At 35.5% G+C, this 12549-nt stretch overlaps 1 protein-coding gene across 7 annotated transcripts in view; it reads left to right on the top strand.

Annotated features, from left to right (window-relative positions):
- The window catches only part of FTO (FTO alpha-ketoglutarate dependent dioxygenase), a 340085-nt gene that overhangs the window by 45058 nt on the left and 282478 nt on the right, over nucleotides 1–12549 (top strand). For all 7 annotated transcript variants that reach the window (XM_064519526.1, XM_026102229.2, XM_026102226.2 and 4 more), the window contains exons 2-3: nucleotides 5466–5543; nucleotides 10754–11414. In XM_064519526.1, the coding sequence (XP_064375596.1) occupies nucleotides 5466–5543; nucleotides 10754–11414 (739 nt within the window). The remainder of the gene's footprint in view (nucleotides 1–5465; nucleotides 5544–10753; nucleotides 11415–12549) is intronic.

The following is a 12549-nucleotide window of genomic DNA, read 5'->3' as shown; positions in this document are numbered from 1 at the left end:
AGACTGCCCCAGAAATTTCTGCAAACTCATTGGATTGCACGGAAGACGAAAAGACGTAAGTGTGCATGCTTTACTGAGTCTAGTCCTGAGTCAGGATTCTCAAAAGTGTAAAAGCTGCAGCTGGGAGCTAGCAGAGCTCTCTGGCACTGAAAAATTGGCCAGTCCGTTACAAAATTGTAATGGAAGGAGTTAACACAGAAGGTCTTTTGTAGGCTGTGAGAATGGAGAGCACGTCTCAGAGCTGCTAGGTGTTCCTCTTTCACTCAGCTCCAGCACTATATTGCTTCCTCCTTTCGTCCCAATAAGAATCTGTCAGGTATGCATGCGAGATAAGTAAAACTCAGCCTAGTTAAAACTTCTGGCCTTTTTTTACCTCTTTCCTGTAGGGTTGCTGGCGATGGGAGGGAGTAAAAATGAGGAGCTTTTTTCAATCTTTGCTCTATAAAAGAAAAGCATTGATCCCATAAGATTAAGGCAGGAACTAGGTGAGGCATTAGGTGACTGTAACATGAGTCAGGTAGTGAATCAGAAAATTCAATTATATTGCAAGGAAGAGTGTGTATGAGTACGTAGAATTGTTTTGCTGGTAGTGCTGTTTGCTCTGTATCAGGCAAGCTGGTGCAAATATTTTTTTTCAGCAGTTAACTGAAAAAGTAAACTTAAGAGACATTAAGTACACATACTGAAATACCATTAGACATGAATTAACTACATTACAAAGTCCATTAAATTAATTACCATATTGCAAGGACCCATCATAACCACATGAAAGTCTTTTTTAACATCCTAGAACTCTTGTGTTAAATTAAAAAAAAGAAAAAAAAACCCAGACCTGAAATAACTATTTTAACGCCCATTTTTTAAAATAAAATCTGGATTGACAATTTATATACAGTTCCTTTTAAGGAAGTGTGTGTGTTTGTTTAATTTCATTATTTTGCTTAATGTTTTTCAGACTTTTTCCCACTCCCCCTTCTTGACCAGCCAGTGAGGGAATTAATGCCGTGGGAAGCCAGAATATCTGTTCTGTTGTTCCCACTGTGGGAATGGAGTAAATGTGCTGGTCTGTGCTTTGCAAGGTGTATGTTTGCTGAAGCAGTGCTAGAATGCTATCGCTAGGCACCCTGAAAAGTAGAGCTAAGACTCCAGCCAGTTCTCAGATGTCTGCAGAGTACAGAAAATGGTTGTTCCCCAGTGCAGTTTGTATATGAAATCCATGCAGATAATGAATATCTGATTTGTAAGAATTGTTAAACAGAAAACAGGAAGATAAATGCAACAGATAAACTGAATAACTTGACTATTTTAATATTTCCCTGAATTTTCTTCTTCTGTATGTCTTCTTTGTAGTGTAATTATCTTTTGTTTTGTTCTGTATAGTGCTGTTTTTACGCTGAAAGTAACCAGGCACTCAAGGTCTGAAAACAAGGTTGCTTGCATCACTACCTAGGTTGGGAATGTGCTGGTTAGAAGTTTCAAAATGCAGACTTTTCAGAAAATTCTTGTGGGGAATAATGAGACAGGCCTTCCCAGAAGAGCATGCAACAGTCATGTTTTTGGGAGTCTACCAGTCCGAATAAAGTATATACTTTAATTACTTGTTGCAGGGTGGCAAACAGCCCAGGGTTATATTTTAGAGGCAAATCGTACTTGCATTGACTTAAGTCTGCTTGAGTGGGCAAATGTAATTTCTCACTGCATTTTATACTGAGTACTGGGAAAATAAACTTTTTGTTTCTTAATATTTTGAGGTTTTTTATGCTTTAGAAATTGTTGCAATGTTACAGCCTTAAATTTGTTTTCAATCCTGCTTCCAGCTGAAACAATGAGCTGCAAATTGAAAGAACGCTATTGTCTTCTGACTACTTTGATGATGAAACTAAGTGGGAATTATACATTTAAAACAGTGGGACTTTCAGTAGCCTTTATAGCCTATATATTGAATTTTGTCTTACAATTAAGAGAGAAATGAAACCTATTGAGAATGATATTGACATCCCATAGGGAAATATGTCAACTGCAGAACTTCTTACGCTGTCATGCTTCTTGGCCAGAAAATGTCATTAAGCCCCATCTTACCCTTAGACCACTTAATTTGGAGAAAACAAACCAATGTGTTTGTAACATAACTGCATTTTGGCCTGTGAATTTATATGTGCGTTGACTGTGTTTCTGTTATTTCTCCTGCTCTGTAACATACAGTGCATTACTTTTTTTTTTAAACAAGTTACTTCATGGCAAAAAGGTACGTGGAGTGGTTTAGAGGTCCTACCTGTTGTTATTATTAGACAACCAACCATTGCTTTCATTAGTGCATTCATTTACTACTGCTAAGTGGGTAGAGAGTGATAGTATCTGCAGGGAAGTTCATTGTACATTCTACAGTTGGCTATTAGTGCTTCTGACATTCATTCCCATTATCAAAATCAGATATAACAGTTCTGTTAACAGTCAGCAGCTCATGAAATAAGATATTTACAGATATTTTCTTCTCTCTGACAGCGAAAGTGCAGCACATACCAGGTTTCCTGAGCAGTGCAGAGTGCACAGTGATATTACAGTGGTGGTGGTGCACGTAAAAAGATTGTCTTTTCATGTATCGATGTTGCTAGTCTATGTATAAAAATTGCATTGCCTTTTAAAGCATAAGAAATGTTATACTGATATCTGAATGAACTGTCATCCTGTTAATAAAGATTTCTGAAATGTAAGACTCAGATTTAGAAAATATGCTCTAAGATACCCAATACCTTCAAGTAAAGACACTTTTTTGTACTATAAAACTTACAGGTTTACCTATTGAAGTGCCTATAAGCAACACTTACATAACAGTCCTGAGACTTAGTCTACAGGCAGCTGTTATAGCTAGATCTTCGACTTTTCTTTTTTTTGACTTTTTGGAGGTATTTGTGAGTAGCTTGATGTTTTTGGCATTTGTGTGACAGCTTCTTGCATAAGAGATGAGCAATGTGTTAAACCACCCAGCTGTGTGTATTAGTCTGTACATCAAGCTGAGGAGCAGCACTTAGCCAGACCTGACAATCAAATGTGAGCTACTACTACCTATACACAAGAGTGCATTTTAATGTTGTGTGCTTTTTGCCAAGAGGCTGGTTTTTGACAAAGACATTGTCAGAATCTCTTTTCTTTCTGCCTCTTTCCCCCTCAGTTGTGAGTATGTTGAAATACAGGATTTTTTCTGTACTTAATATGTTTTGTTTTACAGATAATGGCAATTAATATTTTCAGTGATTATATGTAATAAAATTGTAGCAACGTTTTATAATACAGAAGGGTAATTTAGAATATGCAGCATGTTAGCGTATAATTTTCTGCCAACTTAATCTGAAGTTACATGATGCTTGGTTTCACCAATGACTTCATGTCAGTACGTAATGTGTCCCCAAAGGGAACTAGAGACCTAGCGAGATTACATTTATAGTTTGTAAATCTCAGTGCTGTTCTTGTCGGGCTAGTTAGAATCAGTGAACAGCAGATTGTGAGTGTGGGGATGAGTCAGTGAGAACTACGTGCTCTTGTTTTAGTTTGACTGATCTGGCACCTATAACCCTTAAGCTTCTACCCTTCTTCCTGAATCTAAATGTGTTGTCTTCCCTGATGCGTATGCTTGAACAAAAGAAATTCACGGTCACAGAATCGAGCATGTATTAACACTCTTCATAGTTCAGCTTTCCTTTTTTATGCATTTGCTATAAGCAAGAAGCTAGTGCATGGAGTATTTTTTCTTCCTTTTTTCTTTTTTTTTTCTAAATAGGATATAATTGCCAGAATCAGAAAGATCTGTTTTGACCTCTATATGGGACATATTAACCAAGTGCAATGCAAAAAGATTACAAAAAGGGAAACTTACAAAAGAATTTAGAAAATGTTGTTTTTGAACAATGAATTTTCATGTCTATAGAAGTATCAAAGGGGGAAGTAGATTAAAGCCTTATTAACTGCTGTTTTAATGAAGCTTCGTTATCAAAGACACATAGGGAATGAATTTGCAGTGACATCCAGATAACAAAATATGTAGTTATTCCTGTATAACTTAGTTTTATGAAAGCATTACTGATACCCTTTTTTAACTTAATGTGCGTGTTCATCTGTTTCACAGCCCTACCATTCTCATATAAACCACATTCCATTTTTTGCTTGTGCTCTTACTACACAAATGTTTTGAGGATGCTGAAACTTCAATTATTTCTTGTAATAGTGTCTATACAGTGGAAAATACTGTAGTAAGAATGAGAATTTGAATCCTTTCATTATTTGAAATATTCAAGCAGCAGGGCAAACATCTAGTTTTATGATCTGAGTTGCATTTTATTAGCAAGCATTTGTTAATGATCAAAGTTTGTAAAGAAACCATCCTTGCATGCTAAAAGAGAAAAGGAAGACAGAGAAGGGAAAGCAGATCAACACTTCCACTTTAACAATTCTTATACTCTTGTTAATCTATACGTATATCAGTTTAACACTTATAACACTATATATTCTAGTGTTTGACTGGATGGATGAATGTGGATGGACTTGTCATGGATTTTTTTGGATTGTTTCCAAAAATTGTACAGCTTGTATCAAGCTTCTCTCTTGCACTGTCCGAATTGTTAGCTACACGCAGTTAGCTGTGTAACAAATGCAAAGTTTCCATTAATTAAAACATGGAAAAATAATTTTTTTTGTATCAATTTCTTTAAATAGTCATAGCATTGACTAAACATTAATGAAGATATTCAATCTACTCAGGAAGAGGTTATTTCATCTAATTACTTTCTGCAGACAAACAAACAAAACAGATGTGAAAAGGGAGGCAAGTAAAAGGAGGAGAGAAAACCCCTGTTTACAGTCAGCTGCTTCTTAGATTGCCACCAACTTCAAGTCAAAGTTGAGGTTATCTGCTGGGATGGCAGGTCTTGAGTATGGCAACTTAAATATTGTCAGATTATAGGGCAGTGAGGTGCAGTAAATGATGTTTTCTTTTTCCGTTGTCCACCCATTTCGGGAGTCATTTCAGACTATGTCCAAAATTTAGGCTGATTGTTTTAATAAGGTATATTATGAAGCCATTTAATGAAATGTGTGATCTTTATACCCATTGGATCCCCAAGTTGAAGTAGAAAATAAAATGAGTAAGAAACAAGAAGTGAGCTTCAAGGAGTAAAGTAGACATAGGTATGCAGGACACTGGACTATGATGGATTTTCCTCAGTATAGTAAGGATGAATTTAGGAGGAAAAATACTCACATGCTCTGAAACTACCTAACCTGCATTACTGCTTTATTAGTGGAAAAGCTCCTTGAATTTGCAACCAGTTTTCCTTACTTAATATTCAAGAATTGATAGTAGTAAGATGCGTAAGCTCACATGACGTGTCTTTCTAATACAGCTAGTTTAATACTTAACTGGTTTTATCTAGTTTTCAGTCTAATTTTGTGTTTCAATTTTACCCCCAAAACAGAAGAAGAAGCTTCTTGAAGAGCTTGGAGAGAGCAGGCTTCCATATATGACACCAGAAGATGCTGGTTTCCATCAGCTGGTAATGTATTTTTCTTTTAACTATACTTGTTTTAAACTAAATTTTCTGTTTTTATTAAACAATAAATTTTTCTTTGAAGAGACACTATGAAAGTTGATAAGAACAAAGTGTCAGCTCTTCTAGTTCTTCCTGATGGCTGATAAAGATGATGCACTTTGATATTGTGTGAGGTAAGACCTCTAGAATGAGGGTAATCAAGAATGAAAACCCCAATCAAAACTTCCACGGATCTCCTCTTCAATATGTGTTTTGCCTGATGAAGAGTTTTAGAAATGGGCCTCAAACCATAGGTTGAAACATTATAATATCCCTGTTAAAGCCAAATTATGAACAGAATTTGAGGAAAAATAACAAGAAAAAAATCATACTAACAAAAGCAATTCACAAATATCTGAAATACAGTCTATGATTTCATGATGTAAGGGTCAGTTTGCTATTCACTGCTGTTTGCTGGCTCTGTTCTATCACTTGAGTCATCCTCTAGGGTCATCCTCTGTATTGAGTACCCGTGATACATTAAATGCAAAAGTGTAGCTATATTTTAAATGTGTGTGTGAAGCTTTCGTATGAAAAATTAAGCCTCAGATGTCCCTTTTCTGTCCTGTGGTTGTCGGTCACATAACTACTTTTAACAGAGTGGACAGTGAACTATCCTTTAATACTTGCTGTCAGAGTTATAGCACACAATACATGATTTTTTTCCCCCCTTTTACTTATTCCCCCCAAAACAACAAGGTATCCAGTGGGAGCCCAGTGGTTACCCTGTGTTCTGATCTGATAATGCTCTCGTTATGTAGGACATCGCACAGTGAGTGTTTGGTGATTTAAAGAAGAACAAGCTATTTTCATGCGATATATCTGAAATGTGTTTCCTGATTTCTTATGAGATATCAGTATTTTTTTAAGCTAGAATCTGAAGTACAATATGTAAAATACAATGCTTTAATGATTTAAAAATATTTAATAAGAATGACTTATTACATTTGCCATAATAGAATATATACTGTAGTAATTGGTTAATCTGACCTGAATATGTCCTATATACATAATTATTCAAAGGACTACTGAGATACCGCTATGGAACTGCTAGTGCTGTCATTTTTTTCCTGTTCGCACTTATATACCCTGTTTGCATAATGATACATATCATATAGTAATAATCTTTATGTGCTGCACCATGTAGTGTTCTGTCATTAGTAAGTATCTTACGATTTTGAAATTACATTGTTCTCATCTTATACTTACACATCTGGAGTCAATATTTAAAATTGCAATTACTGATTTCAGTTTTTATAAGAATTTTGTGTACCGTCCAACGGCTATGGATACAATGCACTGATTGAGACAAATGAGACTGTTCCTTGTGCTTAAAGGAATTGTTTCAGGCTTTTGGCAGACTCAAGAGAATTGTATTTCCCAAGTCTATATGCAGTTCTTCTAAGGAAAATTGGGATCCAGTATTCTGTGGACCTTTGTGTAGATATCTAGAACAATTTTCAAGCTTTTGTATTTAAAGTTGAGCATGTAAATTCTGTTTTCAGAAATGATTACTATCTGTAGATATCATTATGTCAAATAGGCTTTTTTTCCCGCTGTAGGAAGCCAGTTTTTGGAAACCATAAAAATCTCTGAAAATGTGTAGTAGTAGCTTCACTGGAAAAATTCACAAGCAGTGGTTGCAAGGTTTATAAATTAAGTTATATTTAATCACTATTGCTCAAATAGGCTTCTTTTATTTTCACCTTTAAAATAGGAACAAATGACCCTATAAAATCTTCTGTGAAGTGTTGTGGGATAACAGCATGTTATGATGCAAAGTCTAATTATTTTCCTGTAGTAGAAACTGTATACAGTGACTTACTGTATGGTTCATATATTTAAAGGCAAGCTTTTTGGATTTTAACATTAGTTTTCTGAAAGCCAGCTACAAATCTGAGTTGGAAGTAGATCATATCAGTAAAGTAGATTCGAGTTGTTCTGAAGTAGCCAACAGATGTTCAATGCCAGCGCAATGCTTTTGTGGTGGTGGTGGTGGTGGGGTGTTTTAAAGGCACTTTGAACATAAACTATTACATAAACAAAAAGTTTTTAAGCGTCAGTTTTGTGCGTCCCTGTGCTCTTGCCCCATTCCCTAATGCCTTCGGGCTTCAGCTTCCGTTACATGTTTCCCTTAACACTGTCAGTGTCTACCTGCTCCCCAGGCTAGTGCCTAGCATCTGGGCAAAAGGAAATAGGTGTAGCAGCTTGTTCTGAGCTTCGCATGCACTGATTGACACCTAGTAAGCTTGTGTTACAGCCTTTCCCTTTCTAAGGTATTAGTTTGCATCTGTTTCTTTTACCTATCTATTAATTTTAATGAAATATATAGGAACTTAGTCTATTTAGAAAGTTACTCTCTAGCCTTTGTCCAGTTTGCCAGACAGTCTCAGCAGTAGTTACGGCAGATTTGTAAGCAACCAATAAAAGGTGTGATTATGTGATCTTCACTTCCTTAGGAAATCAGATTAACAAAGTCATCCAAGCCATTCTTGTAGTGGGAAGCAGTGTTTTGCATACAAAGCAAGATACTGCTGATTAGCAGCAGCATGCCTTGCTGGGAATTGTCTGTACAAACTGCTGCATTGTGAACTCCAGCTGATACCAGAGCTGGTTTGGTCAGAGGAGGACATGAAGTAAAAGGGTATCACGGGAGGAGAGAGAGGGAAAATATGTTTAGAGATGCTATAATTAGAAAAGGGGTATTAGATGGTATGTATTGAGGAATACGAAAATAGGAAGGTCTAGTAAACTGAGCATTATTTTGAAGAGAATGAGGTGCAATACAGCAAAATGCTTGCTGTTTTTGACACTTTACAGTTTTATTTTCTTTATTTTTGCTCTGTAAATTGTTGTCTTCAATAGTTGTATAAAACTTTTTCAGTTTATCATATAGCCTTATGGAATTCTATACATTGTAATAAGAAAGAATGGTCATTGTAACTATCACAGAAAGAGGTGTCTCTTTGTTACTGCTCAGTATTCTGTTCTTTGTATACTTATCTATAAAATTATCCACAGATTCTTCAGAAGGTTTTATATGATTTCTGCCAGAATCTTTTTTTATTATTGTTATTATTTTATTTTTAGGATAGGGTTTGCCTACCCTGTATTTATGTGTATTTTCTGTTCTTTGACTGGGCTATTTGAAAAGTAAAAAATATATATATTTTGGGAACTGTTTGGTCATTCTTTTAGTCTATTTTAAATGTATAGTGAATTCGTGAATCTTTTCTGTTTCTGTATCAAAATATGTTAAATGTATGATTGAAAATCCTATCAGGGTATTTTGGCAGTCCATGTCAGTTTATTAATTGTGGGGGTCTTTTTAACAGTCCTGTGCCTGCCATCCCGTTATTTGTCCCATAATCAATGTCAAGTCAACAGACCTATAAATACCTACAACATCCTGGTTACCCTTTTAAAATATTAATGCAGTATTAATCTTTTTCAGTTATTTGGGACTTTCTCAGATTCATTAATTAAGCAAAATCAATCAATGATTAACAGAGTACCCTGACCAGGTCTTTAAAATTCTTCAGTCAAAATTATTTAGAGTTGTTAATTAAACATTTTAACTTTTCCACTGTCATAGTAATAGACCTGTAGTATTCTAAGCATTTCTTTGCAGTTTATTTCCTTGTCCAGTGGTCTTTCACTTCCTTACTGAATTTTCTACATTTTCTGACTTTTGGTTTGTGTTTCTCTGAGCCGAACTTTTTCTTTTTTTACCTTCAGTTTGTTTTAAAGGTTCATTTTCTCTGTAAAAGAGGTTCTCTCACTGTAAAATCAGGTCTTCCTTCTTTATTGTAAGACTGAGTGCTTCATAACTAACATACGCATTTTTCTTGTAAGATTTTTTTCACCCCTGTGATTCTGTTTATTATTGCTTTCAGATTTATAATTTTTTAAAGTGCTGACTATATGTATATTTTGCAGTTTAGAATTCATTCACATTGGCTGGTGTTCTGTATGGTGCTGCAGCAATGAATGCTACCTGTGTAAGGCTTAGGAGATTTGGAAAATGCCAGACTTAAAAAGGTTCTAGAAACATACTGGAATTAAAAGTAGCATGAGCCAACTTAGTGAGATTCAGAGACCATTCAGCATTGCAGTAATTTAAGATATGGCAGAACATATTGGCAATGTCACTGTCTAGCAATGGCCTAGTCACATATTTATTGAGGAAAAAAGTGATTCGTAGTTTGTATTGACTTACATTGATTTTATATGTGCATTTCCTGTGGTTTTTATCCCAGATGAAACATTGGCAGTTTATCTAAGGGGCTCCTGAAAAATGCATTTAGAGTTGCTAGTGAGACTGTCCAAGCATTTTTTAACTGCTGAACCTGAACAGTGAAAGTATGAAGGCAGAGCAATGGGTTCGGCATTGTGCTAAGTAACTTCCCTTGAAGTGTAGGCAGGCACGGACTCAACAGGAAGCTGAGAAGCTTGGCAGCTTTCCTAAGTTTTCACATCCTTTCAAAATAATGCTTAGCAAGAAAGATTAGGGAAGTGTCATATTACTATGAATGTTTCAAAGCTTTGTCTATACTGCTTTTTAAAAAAGTGATCACAAGTTTGTAAATGTCCTTTCAGTTCCTTTTCTCTGTCTTTGCAGAGATTAAATGTGTCTCTGCTTCCTACAGAACTGGGCCCAGGAGCCCAGGCTGTGATGGAGCTCATGTGATTAGCCGGTAATTTTATCTGTGATAAGACTAACGTCGCAGATGATGAGTAGCCAAAGAGGAGGATCCCATACTAAGGCAAATTTTACATTTGTGATATATAAAGGAACATAACATAGTAGCCATTGCTCAGCCCTCATATTTCTGAGGTTGATCGATGCATTCTGCAGAGTTTTAATGTGGTATAGTTGCTTTTAGATATAGTTTCAGTTCTTAGTTTTGTGACACTTAGAGATTTGCCTTGGTGATATTGTCTGGTTACAGGCCACTGGTACATATCCACAATTTGTGTGATATGCTGGAGTATGAAATTAAAGTAAAGAATACTGGTATCTATGTCTTTGCCATGTTCTAGACTCATGCTTGATAACTTGTCAGCTGCGCCTTACCTGTTCTTGAATATATGAAATACTTTGCTTCATGTAAAAAGAGTAATTTTGTTTTTTGTTGTTCTTTTTGTTTGTTTTGTTTTGTTTTCTCCTTTAGTGGAAGACCAAATATTCCAAACTAATTTTCAGGAAATCAGATACAGTACCCGAAGAGCTCCATCAAGTGGTACAAGAAGGCTTTTTGACCTTGCGAAAACATGATTGTTTCTTTCAAGATCTTGTAAGGATCAAAGGAAAAGATTTTGTCACCCCAGTGTCTCGTATATTAATTGGAAACCCGGGATGCACTTACAAGTACTTGAACACAAGATTATTTACAGTTCCTTGGCCTACTGAGGGTTATGAAATAAAATATTGCAGTCCTCAAATACATGATGCTTGTAAAGCATTAATCAAACTTAATGACTATTTGCATATTGAAGCAGTCCAGGCATTACAAAGACAAAATTCGTCTGAGACCAAAGAAACCAAAGATACTGTTGTAATAGATAGGGAGCAAAATTTTGATACTTCTATTAAGGAGAAAGGATCTGTTTTAAAAGATCAAAGCAGTTGTTATGTTTCAGAGGATGACTACACAAGTCTAAAGAACAGAACATCTTTTAACTTGACTTTATTAAATTATATGGATCCGCTACAAATGCTGTACTTGAAACAAGAGCCTTATTTTGGAATGGGGAACATGGCAGTGAGCTGGCACCATGACGAGAATCTGGTTGCAAGGTCAACGGTTGCTGTGTACAGTTACAGCTGTGAAGGTGAGCGATGGGGAGGTAGTATAGTATGGCTGCACTGGTGAGATAAGTATTTTAATTCCCTGGAGCTGTCTTGTGTTTTCCCATGTATACATATGTAAGCACACCTGCATGCTAGTCTAGATTTTTCACTTGCTTCTGAATACATTGTGGTACTGAACATCATCTTTTCATTTCAGCACTTTGTTCATTTCTACTAACATCCGTGCAAAATGCACCTCTGTTGACTGCAGCTGGCCTTATCAGTCGGTTTCAAAGTAGATTTAAAAATTGCTATAATTAACTTCCTAATTAAGAGCCAAGAAATCAAAATCTATCAAATCTCTATTTCAGGTTAACACAGGTGCCTATTTTCTATCTTGTAAAATGTTTTATTGCAGCTGAGATCATGGTATTTATTGGGTGATTTATCAGATACAGACTTGCTCCTGCTTTATGCCGATTTTACTACTCTCCTTTCTTTGGAAAGAACATTTTGGTTTGGTTTTGTATGAAAATGTTACTGCATTTACTGGCAGTATATACTTTTTTGTCTAGGCATGCTGTAGTGCTAATGTATATTTTGTGGAGGACCTGCCAGCACTTCTGTAGTTGAGAAGGGTGGAAGTTTTCCATTTAAAAAAATCTTGTTGTTGGTCAGGTTTTTCAGGCTCTTGAATATTTAAATGTTTTTTAAATAAGTGGAAAAATGTGCAGTTGAAGAGTCACTAAATAATTTCTCTTTTAGTTTAAAGTACCTTCCCCATCTTTATTTAAAAATAGAAATGAGTTTGTTTAGTATTTTTCCTAACAGTTCTGAACAGAGCCTTGAAATATATATATCCCCAATATATATATATATTTAATGGCTTCCAGTTTTGCAAGCATAAGATTAGAATTTAGACAACCAGTTGATTTTGAATTTGCAAATGATCCCTTATGTTTCATAATTCACAGCTGATTTTTGATCCTTCCAAAAATCCTTTGATGTTTGCCTCAAAATGTGGGAAGAATTCACACCGACTTCTGTAGGTTTTGGCTAAAGACCATGATGTAAATTAACAGCTGATATTTTTATGTGTGTTCCGTTGTTGTTTTTGTTAATAGTTTTGAAATTATAGGTCACTTTGTTACATAACGTTCGGCTGAAATCACCATG

Source organism: Dromaius novaehollandiae, chromosome 13 (assembly GCF_036370855.1).
Source record: "Dromaius novaehollandiae isolate bDroNov1 chromosome 13, bDroNov1.hap1, whole genome shotgun sequence".
Lineage (NCBI taxonomy): Eukaryota > Metazoa > Chordata > Aves > Casuariiformes > Dromaiidae > Dromaius > Dromaius novaehollandiae.
Note: the sequence above shows the minus strand (reverse complement) of the source record. Positions and strands in the feature narration are given on the sequence as shown.